This window comes from Callospermophilus lateralis, chromosome 14 (genome assembly GCF_048772815.1).
Source record: "Callospermophilus lateralis isolate mCalLat2 chromosome 14, mCalLat2.hap1, whole genome shotgun sequence".
NCBI lineage: Eukaryota > Metazoa > Chordata > Mammalia > Rodentia > Sciuridae > Callospermophilus > Callospermophilus lateralis.
In genome coordinates, this window is record NC_135318.1 from 100,042,245 (window position 1) to 100,065,204 (window position 22,960).

At 45.5% G+C, this 22,960-nt stretch overlaps 1 protein-coding gene across 1 annotated transcript in view; it reads right to left on the reverse strand.

Annotated features, from left to right (window-relative positions):
• Rfx8 (regulatory factor X8) overlaps positions 1-22,960 on the reverse strand; it is a 71,930-nt gene that overhangs the window by 32,628 nt on the left and 16,342 nt on the right. The window contains exon 5 of the mRNA XM_076833772.2: positions 3,271-3,334. Coding sequence (XP_076689887.1) covers positions 3,271-3,334 — 64 coding nt within the window. The remainder of the gene's footprint in view (positions 1-3,270; positions 3,335-22,960) is intronic.

Here is a 22,960-nt window from a genome sequence, read left to right on the forward strand (position 1 = left end):
TGCAGGTAGCAAAAGGGAGGATTTGGGTGCTGGAGAAAACAATTCAGCAAAATGGCAAAGAAAAAAGTGAGAAATTCAATTTAGATTTTGCAGGTATATTAAATTGAGATTACAATTTTCAAGAGACCCAAGAAATGCCATTGGAATTTGTATCATTTACTATAGTGATCATGCATGCTATAATTTGGATATTTAATGTCCCCAAAGGTCCATGTGTTAAAGGCTTGATCCCCAGCCTGTGGTGCTATTGGGAGGGCACAGAGTTTTAAAAGGTGGAATCTAGTGGGAGGTCTTTAGGTCAATGGGGGCATTACCTTGAAGGGCACTATGGGACACTAGTCCCTTCCTCTTCCTCTTTTTTTATATCTCAGCTATGAGCTACATAGTTTTGCTCCACCATACATACCCTGACATGATGTACTGTTTGACCATCAGCACAAAAGAGACAGGGCCAAATTACCATGAACTGGAAACCTCCACAACTGTGAACCAAAAATAAGCCTTTTCTCTTTAAAAGTTGACTATCTCAGTTATTTTGTTACAGTCGCAGAAAGCTGACGAACAGAACTAAGATGTCAGATCTTGAGGATACAATGGGGAACACCTCCCCACTATTACCTACTCCTTCACATACCATCTGCCTCTCCCGAATTATTCTATCAATTCTCCAGGATGCCTTTGTCCTTCCTTCATCCTTAAACACACTGCTCCCAGAAATTATCACTACCAAAGCTAATGTATTCTCTCACTCTCCTTTTGAAGATGTCAGAAGGTCTCCTAAAGTCTCTTGGGTCAAATCCAAATTTCCCAGGCTAGCATCATCATGCTCTCCACAAAGTGGACCTCTCTACCTTCTTTCCCCAAAGCCTGCTGCTCCCCAATATTCTAACACCTGTCTCCTTGCTGCCTCCACATTAGTACTATGACCTCCCTGCTCAAATGCAAACTACACTTCCAAGATAAGGGCCCTCATAACAAAGAAGCTCAGTGATCCCTTCCAGGATGGATTCAAAAGACAGTATGATACACAGAATACCTAGTGGTCCTCAAAAATGTTCACATCAGCTGGGTGTGGTGAGGCTCGCCTATAATCCCAGTGGCTTGGGAGACTGAGACAGGAGGATTGTGAGTTCAAAACCAGCCTCAGCAAAAAGGGAGGCACTAAGCAACTCAGTGAGACCCTGTCTATAAATAAATTACAAAATAGGGCTGGGGTGTGGCTCAGTGGTCAAGGGCTCCTGAGTTCAATCCCGGGTACTACCCCCTTCGGAAAAAAAAGTCCACATCATGATCTCCAGAGCTTGTGACTGTGTTACAGGCACAGTGAGATTTGCAGGTATAAAGAAGTTGAGGACCTCGAGACAAGGAGATTACTCTGCATTATCTGGGTGCCCCATGCACTCCCAAGGTCCTTAAAATCAGGTGACCTTTCCGAGCTACAGAGAGCCAGAGAGATGGCAGAAAGGGAAGGACTCAGTCTGCCTTTGCTGGAGGTGATGATGAAGCAAGGGGTCATGAGCCAGGGCTCAGTAGCTAAGGAATGTGGGTGGCCTCTGGGAGGTGGAAAAAGGCAAGGAAGGGATCCCCTCCCAGAATCTGCAGAAGGAACACAGCCCTGTGCACATCTTGACCTTAGCTCAGTGAGAACCACTGTGAGACTCCTGACCTCCACAACTGTAAGACAATCAGTTTGTATTATTGATAGCCATGGAATTCATGCTAATTTCTTACAGCAGCAGTAGGAAATAAACACAGACCACCTCTTCCACGAAGTCCTCCCTCATCAGTGGGACCAAACACAGCCTCCCCCCGCCACCACCCTGGGTTTCCCAAAGCACCCATGGCCTCCCTGCCCAGCCAACATGGTGCCCATTGTTTCATGTCTATCACAGCTACCCAGCTGAGAGACTGTGTTCCTTGTCGCTGTTTTGTCACTGTTTTTTCAGTCCTCAAGAGTGCTGGTCACAAAACGGGAGTTTAAAAAAGTTATCTGTTCAATGACACTCGTCAATGAGACACCATCTGTAATGGACAGAATGTTTGCACCCCCATCCATATGTCATGGTGACCCCAAAGTGATGGTAGGAGACAGGGCCTTTGAGAGGTGACTGTGTCAGGAGGATGGAACCCCCCTGCCCCCGAAATGAGATTAGTGTCCTAAAAGAGGCCAGGGGAGGCCAGCCCCCTCTTATGCCTGAGGAAGTCAGCTGTCTGCAACTCTTTAAAGAGCATTCGTCAGAACCCAGCCACAACAGCACCCTGATCTCAGACCTCCAAACACCACAACTGTGAGAAATAAATCTGTGGTTTTTAAACCACCCAGTTTATGGCCATTTGTTATAGCAGCCTGAGCTAAGACAGAATGCCATGCTGCCTTGGTCGACCAATTAAAATCCAACACAAAATTCATAGATTAGCTATTAATAGTTTTGATATCCTAATTACAAGAGCTATAACTGTAATATAGAGACCTTTATGTAGCAGCACAATTCACAATAGTTAAACTGTGGAAACAACCTAGATGCCCTTCAATAGATGAATGGATTAAAAAATGTGGCATATATATACAATGGACTATTACTCAGCAATAAAAGAGAATAAAATCATGGCATTTGCAGGTAAATGGATGGAGTTAGAGAAGATAATGCCAAGTGAAGTTAGCCAATTCCAAAAAACCAAATGCCGAATGTTTTCTTTGATATAAGGAGGCTGATTCATAGTGGGATAGGGAGAGGGAGCATGGGAGGAATAGACGAACTCTAGATAGGGCAGAGGGGTGGGAGGGGAAGGGAGGGGGCATGAGGTTAGAAATGATACTGGAATGTGATGGGCATTATTATCCAAAGTACATGTATAAAGACATGAATTGGTGTGAACATACTTTGTATACAACCAGAGATATGAAAAAATGTGCTCTATATGTGGAATAAGAATTGTACTGCATTCTGCTGTCATATATAAATAAAAAATTATTAATAAAAAAGAGACCCTTATGGACAAATTTATTGTTAACAACCTATACACCCTTTTAAATTGTGGCTAAAGAAAGAGTGACACAGCAAACGTGCAAGCAGGATGCTCCTTGAGGACATACCTTACCCAGCACAGTGCTTGGTGCACAGGAAACACTCAGCAATGAAGGACAGATGGGTGGCTGATTAAGGCTTACCCAACACAAGAACATCACACACAGAAAAAAAGTTGTCTCTGATTAAGTGATTACTGAATATTTCTGAGTCTATTACAATGCATCTATTTCAACCAACTCACAGTTTCTTCCTCTTGGATAATGCTGCTGTGGTCAGCAGACTTTTCAAAGGCAACAGCATCTTCACTGTGGAAGAACAGATAACAGAGAAGTAATTTTAGTAAGATGCCTGTCTCTGAGCACAGAATGAAATTTCCTTTGCAGCCAAGTTATTTGTTTGGGGTTATAACTTCTATTGAAAAACTCTCCTCCACGTTTCTATCTGCAAAAAATGGTGAATTATTGCATGCTTGAGGTTTGTTTTTTGTTTTTTTTTTTTTTTAAAAAAAAAAAAAAAAGATCCTCTTCTATAACTGGGACAGCCCTATATTTATTTTTCAAGGTAATTCCCTTCAGAAGCAAAGATATGATGTCATCATGGGTATAATGCACTCCTGTGGGAAAAGAGAAATCATCATGAAAATGAAATTGCACTATTTTCTGATTTCAATGCTTTTAAAATGATCAATCCAGAAATGGTGATATCCTCGGACCCAATGGATGCAGCAGAGCACACAACAAGGAAACTGGAAATTAATAATAGACATGCAAATTTCATTCCACTGGGCCTCTTGGATTCAAATAATATAGTGAAGACATTCATATAAAATGGAGAACAGATTCAGTCCTGAACATGCGGCGTGGTTCACCTTTCACGTAATTATGAGCATTTGAGAATCTGGGAGCTCAGGGACTCCCAGTTGTACCAGGGAATGTGGCATCTCCTTCCCACTTTTCCCAGTCAGCCCAGAGCTGTGGCTGAGCTGTGGAAGCCATGGCAGCTGTGTCCACCCGCACCCAACCCACCTCCCCAGGCCTCATGGCGATGGCCCAGTTAAACACAAGGAGAGAGGAGGAAGGTGGCAGACCATCGCTTTGCTTCTGGAAGCAACTGTCGGGGCGGGGAGGGACAGTGAGAGCAAGAGGGGAGTGGAGCAGAATGACTTCCATCTCATGCAGGAAGACTCTGTGTCCCCACACGGCTCTCTAAAGCTCTCCTCTGAAGCTTTGTGTTATTGTGTCAGTCTGTGCTCTAAACCAAGTTGTGGAAAATTGAGCAGAATATTTGATGTCCATCTGGTAAGTGTTTCTGCATAATGCTCTACTTCAAAATAAGGTAAAAAGATTCAGAACCTGGATACAAACCCACTGGGAAGGCACCCTCTTCATCTTTTCATAAGAGTTGTTATCAAACTAAGTTTTACTTTGAATATTCCAATGGATGGAGGCTCATGGGACATGAAATCCATTCAACTTGGAGGGATATATACATTAACCCTGCACGTAATCAGCAAAGTTAAAAGAAGAATTTGCAGTGTGTTGGGAATTTGTCACATTTTAGGAACTGAATTGTGTTTCTCCACCCCCAATTCATATATTGAAGTCCTAGCCCTTAATGTGACTATGTTTGGAGATAAGAGTTATTTTTAGAAGATAACTAAAGTTAAATGAGGTCATAAGAATATGTCCCTAATCCAGTAAGAGTAGTGTCTCTCCCTCTTTCTCCCTCTCTCTCTCTCTCTCTCTTCTTCATTTACTCCCCCCCCCCACTTCCCCGCACATGAAAGGCTGTGTGAGGGGACAATGAGAAGGCAGTCATCTACAAGCCAGCAAGAAAGCCTCACCCAAAACCCAACCTGCTGACACCTTGATCTTGGACGTCCAGCCTCCAGATGAGTGAGAAAGGCCGTTCCTGCTGTTTAAGAGCCCCATTCTATGATATCTCGTTACCACAGCCCAACCTAATACAGCATGTCTCCATGTCTTGAGTAAGTATGACAATGATAGTTTCCTCAGGTAAAATTTATAAGCAGCCCACTATCACAGATTCTGGAACATTCTGGAACAACACAAACAATAAACAATAGCTAAAGTAGAATTCAGCTGAGAATGGAATAAGACAGAAGAAAATGTTAGAAAAGAAATTTTGCTGACTACAGGGATAACAGAAGAGAAACATAATCGGGAACATATGACTTCCAGCCTTTAGAGATGTTTTTAAAATCATTGCAAGGGTTTCTTCAACCAAATTGGACGGAGTGCAATCCCACATTGTATCAACATGCTACTCCTTATGTTTGCTATGGAAAATGAATGCAAGACCATAATGTGAACAAATTCAGCTCCATCCATCCATCCATTACCCATTCCTTAAGCACCCTACAGCCACCTGGTCCATCCAGCCAACTACCCACCCATTCATCTATTCACCCACCATCCATCCATCCACCCACCCACCCACACACTCACTCATCCATCCACCCATCCACTCATCCTTCCATTCAAACATCTATCCACCTATCTACCTATCCATCCATTCAATTATCCATCTATCCACTTCTCATTCATTCATCAAACATTTATTGTTTATTGTATGTCAGGCATTGTGTTAGTCCTTGGATAAAGGTGTGATCGAAACAGACAAAGTATGTCTGACTCACCTTATCTATTAAGGAAGGAAACACACACACACACACACACACACACACACACACTCAAACAATTGCAGAGATGTTAGTAAGGGCTGTTTGCTGGCAGCTGAAGTATACTGTTAGGGTGTTTGCCAGGGTCGCATCCTGGTCTTCTGTTAGCTCCACAGTCCACATGCCTGTCTAATGACAACTTGACCGTCTCAAGACAGCCCCCATTATGATCAGTTAACTTCACTTGGTTGGTACAAGATACTTGCACAGCACTTATTAAACGCTTCAGATGATGACAGTAATCTTCGTGGGACACTCAGACATAGGAATCTGGCTCACTGGGTAGAGATCAAAAGCACCGTGAATCCTACCATTACTAAACCCCAGGTCCCTGGGTTTCTACTTAAAATCCAGAAATTCTGCCTTCTCTAGACATCCCCCGTTCTCTGGATCTCCACATAAAGCCAATCAGCCCCACACATCATTCCACCGAGGGAGCCAAGTTACCCCCCTCTTCAGCTAGAGAACAACAGCACACGTTCGCCCACCGCAGAACCTCAGTTCCCGGCACTCCCCCTAGAGTACAGCGGCACTGTGGATCCTGTGAGTGTAGAAACGGAGTTCTCTGGCTCTCTGTGTACAGTCCAGGCCTGGTTCGATGAAAAGGAACCCTGAGGGGAACCTTCAGCCTTACCACTCGCCCCCTCCCCACCCCTGACTCTCATCCTTTGGAGTAATGAGTAATACTCACTTGACTGAGTAATGCTCTCAATTATTTCAAGTTTTTAAATGAAAGTCCCAAGTCTCTGCCATGTGGTCCATGCTGAATGTGGATTTAATTCAACAGTGATTGAACAGAGGGTGGCATTACGACGACGAAGGGAACTGCCTGCCATTTGGGGGCCTGTGTGTGGCAGGAATCCTCTTTGGGGGAGCTATGTTACTCTTTTAAAATAATTTGGGGGATTTTATGCATTGGAATAACAATAGTGGGAAAGAGAAAATATTTCAACCTCACAGAGAGATGGGATCTTGTATGACAAAGCGCCTTTCTCCACCTGGCCAGACAGAAGCAACTTGCTTCTTCAAAGAAATGGTGGTGAGGGGCTGGGGTTGTGGCTCCGCGGTAGAGCGCTTGCCTAGCACGTGTGAGGCCCTGGGTTCTGATCCTTAGCACCACCTAAAAATAAATAAATAAAATAAAGGTATTGTGTTCAACTACAACTGAAAAATAAATATTAAAAAAGACATGGTGAGGCTGTCTTCTCACCTCTGTGAGGTCCCGATTCAGGAGAATGATGCATAACATGGTTCATCAGGTAGGATTAGTGAGGTCAGGTGCATTTTTATAAAAAAATCAACCTTGTTTCAGAGGCCTCTTGCAAACATGCATGAGTTAGCGGGTGAGCAGGAGGTAATAATACCGCTGGGCTACAAGGCAGGTGAGCAGACAATCGCTGCTGGGGACCAGCCTCCTGGCAAGGTGGGCGTTTGTGGAGGTCCAAGTCAAGGGTGGTGGTGCCCTGAGGAGCTGCAGATTTGGCTGATGAAACACTGCAGATGTGGGCTGTGCCTGAATCTGGCAGCCAAGGCTGGGCTGCGCTAAAAAGTCAGGCTGTGGTAGACCAGCGCCCCGCCTCCCCATACTGGGGTCTACCACCCAGGAGGCAGCATGGGGAGGCTGAGGCCAGAGTCGGCTTGGAGAGGAAGCTTCCAGGGTGCCAGCCAGGATGGCCCCATGTCTCCGGGCTCACTGCCCCCTGGAGTGTTTCCCCAGTGTGGTTCTGAGTCAGGTCTTTGGGTCATTTATTAGGCTGTGATCAAAAGCACAGCCACTATAAACTATGGCTCCAATGAAACCACACACAGTCTCCAGAGTTGACCTTGCTGAGATGGAAGGGCTTGCAGTCCCAAAGGACGTCTTCTCCTGCCTGCTTTCCGAGGCCTGAGATGCATTAGCGGTCTCGAAGCTTGTGGCACAGGAATGACCTGAGGCAAGTTTGAACCATGAGGTCATTTGGGGTCCTTGTGGACTGTCCCCTCCATCTGCTGCACCCCAACCTAGGAAGTCAGGGTGAATAACCAATGGAGGCACTGGAGGGGAGAGAGCGAAGACCAGGAAGATGGAGGAAGTCCCCCAAGGTGGTCAACCTGCATTCCTCTCTAGCGCTGCAGCAAACCAGCTGCAGTTCCTTGAGCAAGACTCCTGCGCTCTGACCTCAATTTTCCACCCTATCAAGGGAGGGAATGGGGTTTGATGACCCCCAAGATGCTTTCCAGCCCTCCACTAACACTACGAGTCCCTCCCAGCTCACCCACCCAAGGTCAGATTCTGAAGGCCTTGCTTCTTGTGTGAGTCAGCACATTGACAACCTGCTCTCTGTGCAGCATAGACCCAGCATGAGAATCACATTAACTTCACTAGTTTTTGTGATCGATTTGGCTTAAAAAGAGGGGGAGGGATGGGCATAAAGAGGACCGAGACACACTTGTACAGCACACAACTTTAAAAATAACATTTCCCACGACGTCTTTCAAGGGTAACGTTAGCTTCATATGCTTTGGGGTTTTTTTTTTTCTTTCTTCTTAGGTCTTGCTAACAATTTGCATTTACATTCTCAGGTTTTGACATCGTTTGTCACTAATCCAGACTTTCATTTACATCATTTTGGCATCGTCATCTGCCCTCACAAATCACTCTAACAGCAGGGAAACAACTTGAAGCAATTATGAAGGTAAGAGGATAAAAATGTAATAAAACCTGATTCATGTACCAGGCTTGTTCTGGGTCGGGTTTCAGAGCAAAGGTGCTTCATCTTCCAGTTATGGAAGGGCCAATCTGCAATTCTCTCCCAAAGCAGATAAAATAATTATTTTTGATTTTGATTAGATGATATCCTTAACTTCATGAATATTTTTATGCAGGAAATAAAAACAGTAAAATATATATACACATTCATATAAGGATTTATGTCATTGAGATTACAAAAATCTTGTGTTATTTTGATTATACTAACAATGTGAATCACTAAAATACACTGAGCACCAAGTGCTTGACTTGGTTTACACTGATCCTCACAGAAACCTGTTAGGAAGGTAGATGAGAATTATTATCCCACTTTACAGATAAGGGGAGGGGGAGAGGGCGAGGTGCGGGCGGGGGTGGGGGAGAGAGAGAATATGAATTCACAGAGCTGGAGACCCTGATCTGATTTCAGAGTAGAGTATTGCCTTTTCTACTATTTAGGATACACATGTGTCAGATTTAAAAAGATAATACAGGGACTAGGGATGTAGCTCAGTGGCAGTGTACATGCCCAGCATGCACAAGGCTCTGACTCAATCCCCAGAACCACCAACTCTCCTCTCTCTTCTCCTCTTCTCTCTCTGCCCACCCCACCAACACACACACAGGACAAAGAAAGACCTAAGTTTTTTGAAACTCAAAATGAACAAGAACAACATTATTTTAAAAACTGGCGTGCGTTCTCAGAGTGGCTTGCTCATTTCCTGCATCAGGGGCTGTTGCTATCCTACTAATTAACTGTGTCCTGACCGATTAGCTTTTATGAACAACTTAATTGCAAAATGATGACCCAGGGGGAATCTCTAAGGGGTTGAAAGTGTAAGTCCACCACGTTCGCCTTCTTGAGTCACAACTCAGCCACTTGGGGGTAAGATTTCACTGGCAGACAGCAAATAACACGTTGCATTCACTGGGCGTCTCTCCAGGGGAGACAGACAACGAGGGATGCTTTGAACAAATGATATAGTCCCCCAGACGATGTCAGAGGACTTCGGAATGGTATCTGCATCAAAGCCTTTGCCAAGCAAGGGTGTGGTCTGGTGCGTACTTCCCCACATGGATGTTTTAAGCTGCTAGACAACAACCAGGTAATGCATATTTTTTAACCTTAACAAGTTCTAACCAGTCTTGAAAACCATAGGGTGGACAGGGCCAAAAAGCGGGTTGCAACTTGGACATCTCATTAGTACCTGTGAATTAGGCTCCCAGGGTTCATCAGAGGCCTAGCAGGGGGTGGGGGGCTGGCCCCACAAAGACTCAGCTCCCACTCTCAGCCCCTTCTGGTACATTGGCTGCACAAACAGAAGGCAAAGAGGTCCTGCTACAGTAGGCAGACCCCCTGAAGGAACCACTGGGGGCTGGCATCGTCAGACAGTGGGTGCCCACAACTGCCGGGCTGAAGGCTGGCTCCCCCAGAACCTACTTTCCCCAGGGCGGGGCTGGAAGATGAGCCCTCTGTCTTTCTGCTTTGTCTGCAGAGCCAGTGGCCGAGCCAGCTGTGGACCCGTGGCCCACATTCCACAGGCTCAGGGCCGCCACCGAGGCAGCCCCCTGAGCTCATGAGTTGGCTGTAGAACAAAGGAACAGAAGAACAAAGGCACAGGGTGTTGAAGGCAAAGCGTTAGATGCTTTTTAAAGGCTTTTAATGCACAGAGTTGGAAAAGCTGGGGGGTGGGGGGGGTGGGGAGAGAAAAAGAGCATTGTTGGGGCGTGGGTGAGGGCAAGGGTTAGTTTCCATATATCCTGAAGAGCAATGTGAGACCCTGCACACCTGATTTCAGAATCTACATTAAACACCATGGGGGTTCACATGTCTGGAAAATGATCAAACCGTTAACCAGGGATTTTGCCCAAGAGGTGAAGAATATAAATGAGTTCAGCCTAGCTCCTTCTAGGTCGGTCACACACACACACACACACACACACACACACACACACACACTCCACTGCCTGCCCCTGGCCCCCCGCGGCCCCCCAGACTGCAGTAACTATACTTCGGCCTCGATTCTTCAGTGAATTTCTAGGTCAGCAATTATATACCCAGGTCTGGTTGGCAGCGAAACAAGGCTGGAATCTGAGAAGCCTGTTCCCTGCCAAACCGTGTTGCCCTTGAGCGGCCGGAGGAAGGAAGGGCTCTGGACATCGTGAAGGGCCTTGTTGGTATGGCCTGCACGGTACACGACGGTCATCTTCACTCAAACAGAAACAAGGCCCTCCAGAGTTTCATTTGTTTTAAAAAAAATCAAGTTGGTCTCTCCTGGATCCAGGACAGATGCTGCCTCGGCAGTTTGCAGGGAGAATCAGCACAACCCCACGCGACCCACTGAACACCAGGGGCCTTTGCCGCTGGCCCCCTTTTCAGGTGCCAAGAGCTAAGCCACCTTCAGTGTCCTGCTGCTTCTTCAGGGAAGGGGTGCCCTAGGGGGTTCCAGAGACCTGGGCTTCTGGATCTCTGAACTGATGGCTCTTAGGGGGACAATATAGAGGCGATAGGGAGGAGACAGGGGCTTGTCTTGAGACAGTGCATTTTAATTAGGTTACAGGCTTCTCTGGAAAGCTGGATGATGGTGAGATAAGTCAAGCCCCCCACAGCCACCCCTGTGCTACCAGCCCTGGTTCTTGGCCAGTTCTCTCCATTGCTAGAGCCCTCATTGCCGTTTCCATGTCCTTCTTTCACACAAGGTCCGGAAAGGAAAAAGAAAAAATGTCAAACCGGATGCCCTTGAACAGCCTGTGCACAGCTCAAGGACCTGGAGGGTTGCTTTGGTGAGCTTGTTTGATCCCCTTCATGATGGTTCTTTTTAGAAAGGCAGGGCTTTCGTGTGTGTGTGTGTGTGTGTGTGTGTGTGTGTGTGTGTTACTGGGGACTGAACCCAAGCCCTTTTGCAGGCGAGGCAAGCACTCGACCCCTGGGCTGCACCCCTCGCCCAAGGAATTTTCAACTCGCCTCTCCCAGTTGAATTCCAATTTTAGATTAAATAAGAGTAAGAGAGTTTTTGAACATCTTCTTTGCTGTACTACAGAGAAATACCTGCTTCCCTGAGGCATGAAATTTTGGAGAACAATGAAAATAGTCATTTGAAGCCTTGCTGGGGGTTGGGGGGTTCCCCTCTGGCTTTTAAACAAGAAAGAGAGAGAATCTCTTAAAAGCCATTTGTGAGTAGAGCCAGCTGCACACCCGTGGGGCTGATGACTTCCAGGTGTGCGGAGCTCTGCTTCTCCTTCGGTGACTGGCCTCCCGGTGCTGAAGAGCCCTGTTCTGGCTGTGAGAGATGGACAGTGCACACGTCCCCAGAGGAAAAGCAACTGCACCGCCATTTCACCGTCCACATGGATGGGGACGCCAGGAGAATGCTTCCAGAGAAAGGAAAGGCTGGAACTTCAACTGAGAAAAGGGACCAGGTGTGAGCAGAGGAAACACTAAGACCTCTGGGCCACCCCGAAATGGGTGGGGGATATTTCCATCATGACATCTCTTTTTTTACATTATTATTGTAGAGTTATGCTTGATTAATTTTAATTGAAATTTTTATTGAGGTAATTGTATATTTATATGCAGTTATAAGAAATAATTGAGAGCTCACTTCTACGCTGACTCATTTCCCCCAACAGTATTATTTTACAAAAACTACAGTGCAGTCATTCCTTGGTAGCCAGGAGAAATTGTTTCCAGGAATCTCCAAGGGGTCTCATTCCCCCTGTGCTTGGGTTTCTATCAGGGACTGATTCCACGAACCCCTGCAGATACAGAGACCTGGGGATGCTCAGGTCCTATAAAAAATGAGGTAGTATTTGCACAGCACCTATGCACAACCTCCTCTATATTTAGAAATCATCTCTAGATTACCTATAATACCTAATACGATGTAAATTCTATGTAAATAAGTCTGTATATATTCAATACAGATGCAATTTTTCCCAAATATTTTCTATTCATGGTTGGTTGAATCTGAGGATGTGGCACCATGGATAAGAAGGGGCAAATGTACAGTATCACAACCAGATATTGACAATGATACAATTCACTAACCTTACTCAGATTTCCATAGTTTTACTTAAACTCATTTCTCAGTGTGTGTGTGTGTGTGTGTGTGTGTGTGTGTGTCGCGCCCACATGCACCTGTGTGTATCTGTGTAGGCTCACATATCCACCACCACAGACAAGATATTGAACCGTTCCATCACTGCAAAGGAGACAGATTTGGTTTGCCCTTTTATAACCACACCCATGTCTTGCTCCTACCACCCCCCGGGTCCCTAACTTCTGGCAACCACTCATGTTCTGCCATTTTAAACACTTTATCATTGCACAATGTTGGGTAAGTGGAATCCTACGGGGATATGACTTCTAGAAATTGGAGGTATTTTCCTTCAGCAAAATGCCCTGGAGAGTCCCCGAAGTTGCTGTGTATACAAAGTCATCTTCATTGCTGAATAGTCTTTCATGGTACGGATATACCTGTTTAACCAGTTACCTGTTGAAGGACATCTGGGCTAATTCCAGTTTGGGGCTATTGTAATAGCCCAAACATATAAATATGCTATAACGTTCATGTGTAGGTTTTTGTGTGGACATTAGTTTTTATTTCTCTGGGATAAAAGCTCAAAAGTGAAATTGCTGGTTGGAATGGAACTTATGTTTAGTTTCATAAGAAACTGCCCAGATGAACCGTTTTATATTCCTACCAGCAATTCATTGGCGATCAGTTTCTCTGCATCCCCACCAAAGATGGAAAAAGCTGAGGGGGGGGGTGGTGTTGTCACTGTTTCTTATTTTAGTCAATTTGATAAGTGGGTAGTTACATCTCATTATGGTTTTAATTTGTATTTCCTTAATGACTAAGGATGCTGACTGTCTTTTCCTGTGCTTATTTGCTGTTTATCTGCTTCTGTGAGAGATGCATGTTTATGTCTTCTGCTTATTTTCTAATTGGATCATTTGTTTTTGTACTGTTGAGTTTTAAGCATTTGTTCTATACTCTAGAAACTAGTTCTTAAAGAAAATGTAGGGGAAAAGGTACACTCATATGTTGCTGGTAGGACTGCAAATTGGTGCAACAAATATGGAAAGCAGAATGGAGATTCCTCAGAAAACTTGGAATGAAACCACCATTTGACCCAGTTATCCCACTCCTTGGTAGATACCCAGAAGACTTAAAATCAGCACACTACAGCAACACAGCCACATCAATGTTTATAGCAGCTCAATTCATAATAGCTGAGCTATGAAACCAACCTAGATGCCCTTCAACAGATGAATGGATAAAGAAAATGTGGTATATATACACATTAGAATATTACTCAGCCATAAAGAAGAATGAAATTATGGCAACTGCCAGTAAATGGATGGAACTGGAGAATATCATGCTAGGTGAAATAAGCCAATCCTAAAAACCAAAGGCTGAATGTTCTTTTTGATATGTAGGTGCTAACACACAATAAGTGGAATGGGGAGGGAAGAATAGAAGTTCACTGGACTAGTCCAAGGGGAATGAAGGGAAGGGAGGGAGGATGGGAATAGGAGAGACAGTAGAATGAATCAGACATCACTTTCCTATGTTCATATATGAATACACAGTGAAAGTCCACATCACATACAACCACAAGAATGCAATCCTAATTAGAATAAGTTCTATTCCCTGTATGTATAACACATCAAAATACATTCTACTGTCATGTCTATCTAAAAAGAACAAATTTTAAAAATAAAAATAGATACCAGTCCTTTGTCAGCTATGTGGTTCACAAACATTTCCTTGTAGCTTGTCTTTCCACCCTCTTCACGTGGGATTTCCCAGATCTAGTGTTTTGGTTTTGATGAAGTTCAACTTAAGTTTTTCTGCTATGGATCAGGTCCTTGATGTCAAATCTAAGAACTTTCAGCCTCACTGTAGGTCCCAATGATCCCATCCTATTTTTGCTTTGGTTTTTTGTTGTGTTTTGTTTTTGTTTTGCCGTGCTGGGGATCAAACACACGGCCTTGTGCTTACTACGCAAGCCCTGAGCTCTACCCCCAGCCCTTGTTTTTTTTTTTTTTTTTTTTTTTTTTAAAAAAAAAACAAAAAAAACAGGGTCTCACCATATTGCCCAAGATGATCCCACTCAAGCAATCCTCCCGCCTCAGTCTCCCAAGTAGCTGGGACTACAGGTGCAGGTTTTATTCTTATATTTCAAATTCAAGCCTCTGATCTATTCTGAGTTGATTTTCATACAACTCATGAAACACAGGTTGAGGTTCGTGTTGTGGCCTGTGGGTATCTAATCACTCCAGCACCATCTGCTGAAAAACTACCCTCCTTCCACTGAATGACTCTTGTACCTTTGTCAAAAATCAGCTGAGCATAACTGAGTGGGTCTATTTCCAGAGTCTCAGTCTGTTCCACTGATCTGAATATCTGTGCTGACACCAACATCACAGACTGGAATACAGCTGCTACACAGTGGGCCTTAATCTCAGGTACCGTGTTTCCTCCCATTATATTCTTTTTTTAAGATTGTCTGAACTATTTGCCTTTCCATATAGCTTAAGAATAAGCTTTTCTAGGTCTAAGGAAAAACCCTGCTGTGATTTTTTTTTTCTAACAACCTCATTGAGAGATAATTCATATACCATACAATTTACCCACACAAAGAGAGCAATTCAACGTTCTCTTAGTATATTTTCTGGGTTATACGATTGTGCAGAAAAGAGATAACACGGCAGGCCTGGGACTTCTGTCCTTAGAAAGGCTCTCTGCAAGTCTGGCCCGTTAGTTGGCGTCTGGGAAATTGGCTCTTGGAGTGTTCCCAGTCAACAGTTAGCTGATAAGAGTGGTCCGCTGTGCCTAGGAATTAAATAATATGGCTTGCGCTGAACACCTGCTTTCCTTCTGGGAGTCTGTAATTTGGGCATGTGCTAGGCAGAAGGTGCTTAGGTCATCAGCTCCTCCATGTAAACTTGGAAGGATGCTGAGGCCCTCCTGCGCTTCCCTGGGCAGAAGCATCAATGCGTGTTGTCATGTTCTTGCTGGGAAGGACAGGGAGGGAGAAGCCCGGCTGGCCTTCCCGTGGGTCTCCCCCACACGCCTCTTCCTTTTCCCTTTGGGTTCTGCCTGTGTATCCTACATCGCTGTCGTGAACTTTAGTCATGAGGACAACTGTGGGCCAAGTCCTGTGAGTCCTACTGGATCTCCAGAGGTGGAGATGGCTTGGGGATCTTCGACCTTGGGGACCTACGACCTTGGGAATCTAGGACACAGTGATGGCAGTGACGAACTTGCCAAAGGAAGCCTCCACTCATTGAAATGGGGCTATCTCGTTACTTGGGAGAAAGAGATTCCCCCTAATGAGTTAGGTGGGCATGCATTTAGGATGGCTGTGTCTTCCTGGGGGATTGGTCTTTTTATCCCATGTAATGTCCCTCTTCGTCCCTCATAACTGTCTTTTCTCTGAAGTCCACTTGATTCGATGGGAAGACAGCTACACCTGCCTTTTTTTCTTGGTGGCAGGAGTGGGGGGGTGGGGGTGGGATTCAGGTTTGCATGCTGAATATTTTCTCATGTTTTTACTGTTAACAAATTGAAAAATGTGTTCTAGTTAGTTATACATGACAGCAGAATGCATTTGGACACATCCTACATAAATGGAGTACTATTTCTCCTTCTTCGGGTTGCGCGTGACGTGGAGTTACACAGGTCATATCATCCTATATGCACAAAGGTCACAATGTCCAATTCACGCTACTCTCATTCCTACCCCCTCATCCTTTCTCTTGCCACCTGACTCTTTCATCAAACTTGAAGTGAGTTTCTTGACAATTTATTGCTAGCAGGATTTCACCGCTTTGAGCAACAGGTGGAAATCTCTTTTCCACTTAGCTCCCCTTACTTCCCTGATTTAAACATCTTTGTTTTGAGTATCAAATGTTTTTATGACCTTTATTTCAATCATCAAATGTGATTTATAAAATTCATAAGGAAAGAACAGTCTATTCCTCATTCTTCCTTCCTTCTCCTCCTCCCTTCCCCTTCTTTCCCTCCCTCCCTCCCTCCTTCCTTCCTTCCTTCCTTCCTTCCTTCCTTCCTTCCTTCCTTCCTCTCTCCCTCCCTCCCTCCCTCCCCCACCCCTGTCCAGTACTGAAATTGAAGCCAGAGGCACTCTACCACTGAGCTACATTCCCAGCCCTCTTTCATTTTTTTAAGACAGAACCTTGCTAAATGGCTGGACCAGACTGGCTTTCAAATTTGCAATCCTCCTGCCTCAGCCTCCTGAGTCCTGGGATTGCAGATGTGCGCCACCACACCAGGCTCCTTCTGCTCTTCTCCGTGTTTCTTCTTTCCCGATGCCCCAAGTTTCCTTCTGTTATCATTTCATTTCTTTCAGAGGACTTCCTTTAGCTCATCTTTAAGGGCTAGTGAGCTAGGGCAAGGTGTATTTGTTTTCCTGCACTTGAGAATGTCTTTCTCTCCCCTTCATTCCTGAAGGGTAATTTTGCCATCCAGATGTGGAACTCACGGTTGTAATACATTCCCTTCCAGCTCCTGGAAAACACAGTGCCTTTTCCTTATGGCCTCCTTGGTGGTTTGAACCAGAAATGTGTTGTCATCAGAATCTCTGCTATAGGTCATGTGTCATCTCTCTGGTGGATTTCAGGGTTTCTTTTGTCTTTAGTTTCCAACAGCTTAATTTTCAGCATCTTTGGGGTGTTATTTCTGCCTCCTGAGTTTGTCTGGTGCCTGCTGGTGCTGTCTGAGGGGGCAGAAGGGCTTCCCAGGCTGGACCACAGGACCCCTCTCTGGTCCGGGGAGGAGGCCTTCTTCCTACTGCGCTACCTCTGGGTGGGAAGGAGGGCCTCGGGCTCAGGGACGAGGCTTCCTGGACCAGGAGGCTTGTGCAGCTGGGTCTCTCTGGACAGATGAGCTTGCATTCCTCAGTATCTTTTGGTGGGAAAGGGATGCCTCACACTCATGGAGGAAGGAGAGCGTTCCTTCCCCTGGCAGTTTATCTTTGCAGGATTCTCTATTAAAACTTACCTCCACCCCACTTTTTGCCTGATAGTTAGAGGAGCTGGAGGAAGAATGAGTCCATCTGAGCTGACTTTGCTGTCTAGGCTGGGGCTGGGAGACACTGGTCTGGGTGTGGGGGCATAGGAGGAGGCAAGATGCCCTGCCACTGTGCTGGGCGCACCGGCCTGGGTCTCAGGGCACTCACTTTACCTGTCAGGGTTTCCCTTCGGCTGCCTCTTACATTAGCTCCAGGATTTAGAGTTTCTTTTAGCATGGAGGGAAAGAGAGGAATGGTCTATGCCTACACCACTGTTGTACACCACTGAAGTCTCCATCAATTTTAACTCATCGTGTTTTAATTTATTAGGAGCAACCATACAATTACTAGCATTCCATTCACTAGTAACAAGTTGTTTATATAAATATAAATATGTATGTATATATTTTGCTTTCAAGAAGTATCTGAGGGGCTGGGGATGTGGCTCAAGTGGTAGCGCGCTCGCCTGGCATGCGTGCGGCCAGGGTTCAATCCTCAGCACCACATACAAACAAAGATGTTGTGTCCGCCGATAACTAAAAAATAAATATTGAAAAATTCTCTCTCTCTCTCTCCCTCTCTCACTCTATCTTTAAAAAAAAAACAATTAAAAAAAATAAGTATCTGAGATAGTTCCTATCAAAGATTTCTATCAAAGATTCCGAGATACTATAGATTCACTTTTTCCTGCTTCTGTCCTCTAATACAACCAACAACCTGGAAATTATCCAAAAGATGAGGATAAAAGAATTCCAAAAGCTGGAAAAAAAAAAAAAAAGGTGGAATAGAAAGTGAAAGTGACAGTTATGGTAAGTTACTTGGGTTTTCCTTCTAACTCCCACACACTCCTGGGCTGGGCCCTGGAGAAATCCACAACCCAACATGGTCAACAAGCATAGAAACAAATCCCAGGGAGAGCCTTCACTCTCTGGTCCAAGGACTAGGAGAGAGGAGGGAGCCCAGCAGAGACCTAGAAGGGGCTGCAACCCTCCCTCTGCCACCAGGGCGTGGGCTGGTGGCTCCCTCTGCCCACAGCGGCAGTTTCAAAGTCCCGGTGGGCTGCCCACTCCACACGTACCCATGGCCAGGGCACTGACCCATTTGCGTGGACCACAGTGCAGCCCTGGGCCAATCAAACGCCCACCACACACTTGGAGCACTGGAAGTGCAGGCTCGGCAGGACCTGTGTCTCCATCCCACAAGGAGCCCAGGCCCCCTCACTCTGGCTCTCCCCACTCCCACAGACTGTGACCCATGGGTGTGGGCTCAGCCCTTACAGGTGGCATAGACGGGGACGGCTCAGAAGTTCTAGCAGCACCAGAAGAAAAAAGAGCAGAGGAGAACTCAAGAACTCCTAAAACTGAACTGTCATTGGAACCACAGCCCTCAAAATAGGCCAGGAGCTCCCTGCTGAGCCTAACTAAGGAGGCTGCCTTCTACCTACAGGAGAGGGTTTCACAGGATCAAGAATGTTCTGTATCACAACCACAAAGCCCAAGAGACAACAGAACCTACCCACAACCTCAAGAGCCAGGCAACCCACAATTGATGACAAAAGACTGTCAACAGTTGACAATACCAAGGCAAATCAGATGTTGGGATTACCTGACAGGAATGTCAAGCAGTCCTAAAAATGTTCCAACAAGTAATTATGAACTTCTGGAAACAAATAAAAAAGTAGCTTCCAAAAAAAAAAAAAAAAAGTCATACACAAGAACCAAGTTGAAATTATAGAACTGAAAAACACAGTAACTGGAATAAAAACTATCTACAAAGTACCCTGAGAAAATCATGCAGATATGATACAATAAGTGCTTCAAAGCCCAAAGTAATATGTTTCTCCAAGTGTCCGAGGCTGTTCTGTGCATTTTTTCTTACATTAACTCTTTTAAGAGCTCCACAAACTAAATACTATTATTATCTTTGCTTTAATGGATGAGAAAACTGAGAGAGGTTGAGTGACTTGCCTAAGATCACACAGCTTACTAGTAGAGCTGTCAACTGATATGAACAACTTATCCACATGTAGCATTGTCTACTATTGCTGCCTCTTTGGGAGAATTAAAGTGTTTCCATAAAAATCGAATAGGCCATCTCTTCATGCCTTCTGCAAAAGTCTCCTAACTGATCTCCATTACCTCCCTCATCTCCTGGCCTAGGGTCCTCTCCTCCCACCCTCCTGCTCATCCACCAAGCTCCACCTTCAGCCTTCCTATCTCATCTTTCAACTTACCCCTACCTCACGCCCTTTGCACTTGCTCTTTTCCTTTTATAGAATGTTTTTCTCCAGGTCTTCATTGTCTGGTTCCTTTATTCATATTTCTGCTGAAATGACACAATCTCAGTGAGCCCTTCAAGTGACGTGACTTCAAAACTTTTTGTCTTCAGATCACATCTTGCTACTGTTTCTTTTTTCTTTTAATTTGTTCTTTTTAGTTACACATGACAGTAGAATGTTTTTTTGGCAAAATATACATACATAGAGTATGACTGATTCTATTTAGGATCCCACTCTTGTGGTTGTACATGATGTGGAGTTACCCTGGTCGTGTATTCAAACACAATACACTAGGAAAGTTAGGACCCAGTAATTCTGCTGTCTTCCCTATTCTGCCCCCTCAACCTTCCCTTCCGTTCCCTTCGCCTAATCCAAGGGATCTCTATTACTCCCCTCCCAACCTCCCTTGTCTGGGGTCAGCATTTTCTTGCTCCCTGACTGCGATCCAGTGAGAGGAGAGGTCTTGGTTATCTGTTTCACTGCTTTACCAGAAGTAGCTACAACAGGCCTGGCTCATGGTGGCAACTCAAATATTTGCTGAATGAATAAATTAATGAATGGAGGATGAGTTATAGAGTTTCCATTACAAGAAAACCACAGAGATGAACTCGCTCACTTGGAGACCTGATTTGTAAGACTTTCTTGCACAGGCCCTCATATAAAAAACACAATAGGCAACATGTTCATATCTGATTCTTAGCAATGTACCACTTAATATGTTTCCACCTTCTAAAATATACATCTAGCATTTCTTGAAAGGTGGCATTGGTCAGAAAGTTACCCTTAAATCTTAATGCTTTTTTAAAAAAAATCCCTTAATTGGCCAAGACACTGAGGTTCATGAGTTATTAACTGTTTGTTCAACAGGGAGTACCAGAATAGCACGGGGCTTATCTCACGGGAAAGTCAATGTCACTCTTATCCTTATCTTTGCCCATGGTAGCCCTCTTCCCCCTCATGATGACGATGCCTATTTTTGTTCCCCCACAAAGACCTGGTGTCTCTGTCGTCTGAAACCAGTGCAGTGTCCTTGGACACAAGGACTGCCCGGTCAGTGGTTTTCCCGGAGTGGGCAGGGCTCCCCAAGTTGTCTGCAGTTAAGTGACTGCGGGGTGCGCTGGCCTGTAAAGCTGTCGGGACCTCAGCTCAGCCTCCCTGGAGTGCACTGTCAGCAAAGGAGTGGAGACCTCTGCGCCGAGGGAGTAGGGACAGTCGCTGAAATAAATCTCTCATCTTGACTGCTCCCTCTCCTGACTTCTCAATTTTTGTCGATGTCACTTTTCCATGTGTGTGACTAAGGGATGATTAAGAGACATAGGAGGAAGAGCTGGGGTATCTGAGGTTGTGTGTGAGGCCTCTGTGGGGCACGTTAGGCTGAGTCATCTGTGCTCCCTTCCATGACACTGACTCAACCAACGGCCAGATCCTGAGGCCTCTGCTTGTGTGAGGCCCTTTTGACCCTCCCCCTTCTTGGTTCTGGTGCTCTTCTGAATGACTGCAGGAGCCCCAGGCCCATCTCCAGGCCCATCACCCTCTCCTCCTTAATCTATTCTTCTTAATCTCCAATTTCCAGTTTTCTGGTTTTCAGGAGATATTTCAGGGCCTACCCTAACTGGGGATATGTTTTCATCCCTGCAGCTACAACAAAGCACCTTAGACAGGGTAATTCAAAAACAAAAGAGATTTGTTTCTCCCAGTTCTGGAGGTTGGGCAATCCAAGATGGCGGCACCAGCGGATTCACTGTCTCGTGAAGGCTCTCTCTCTGCTTCCTAAGAGGGCTCCCTGTTGCTGCATCCTCACATGGAGGAAGGCAGAAAGGCAAAAAAAGGATGAATGCTGTGTCCTCCCATGGCAGAGGAGACCAAAGGGCCAGGCACTCAAGGAAACCCCTTTGATTAACATCATCGACTTAATTCATGAGGGTGGAGCCCTCACAGCCTAATCACTCTCTTACTCTGGTTGCACTGGGGATCGGTTTAACATGAACTTTAAAGGGACCCAAAGATTCACACCACAGCAGGACAGAAATAAGCAAAGCTCCATGGTTCCTGCCCTTGTGGAGGTTTCAATGATGGCTCCACCTGTTTCTCAAAGAGATGCCTCCAGAGGAGGTAACCTCGTCTCCTGGCCTGGCAGCCCAGGCCCTCAGAACTTGCCCTCCAGGTTCACCCTCTACTAAACTCCATTGCTGGACAGCAGGAGATTCCGAGTGCTTATCCACCTCCCTTCATCTTTGCTCATCTTCCTCCCTCAGTCTGCACATCCTCAGACCTCCTGTCTCGCTCTGCCACTCCACCTGTCAAAATTCTGATCTGTCCTTCATGGTTCAGCTCAAAGCCCAAGTCCCTCACAGGTCCTTCAAGTTCCCCTGCCCCGAATCTGTGCTCTCCCTCTCATGGGGACTTTAGTCCATTTCTGAAATGTATCATGTTATGCTTGGTATGACAGATAAGCGTTCCTCTTAGCTCTCCTATTAAGCCATCAGAGAGAAGGAACCTTGTCTGATCCTTACAGAGGATGCTTCATAAAAAGGGAGGAATCCAGTTTTTATAACTTATTGTCCACACTTGAAAAGTTCCGAGTGAAAGGGGCACAATTAACAATTATGCTGGACTGCGAGTGAAACTGGAATTGTCTTAGCTACTTGGACAGCCAGGCATCTATTTATGCTAACTGAAGCCCAATGCACAGTTCAGCAGAAATGCTGGTCGGGAAGATGGACAGTGACCAGGAAAGTAGGGGCAGGAGGCTGCACTAGGGCTGGCGTTGTTCAAGACGGTCCCACCGAGTACATGTCAAAAGGAGTGGATGGGATTCAGGAAGCTTCACACAGAGAAATGAAGGAATGACGTTAGGGAAGGATAGGACGACAGGAGCAAAGGCAGAGCCGTTCTTGATATATTCAGAGAAAAGTGAGTTTGGCTGAAATTCTGGGAGAAACAGGCAACATGGTTGGAAAGTGGAGCAGGAAGGAAGTGGAGTGCTGGCATCAGCCTAGGGGTTGGTCTTTATCCTGGTGAAACACCTGAGTGCTTGTGAGTAGGAAAGAGAGAGCACACATGGGGTTTTAGGAAGATTAGTCAGTGGCTGTGTTTAGAGTGGAGATAGGATGAGAAGACCCAGGCCACCTGGGATTCACAGAAATAGAGCTGTCTCTCAGTATCCACAGGTACCAGGGCCCCGT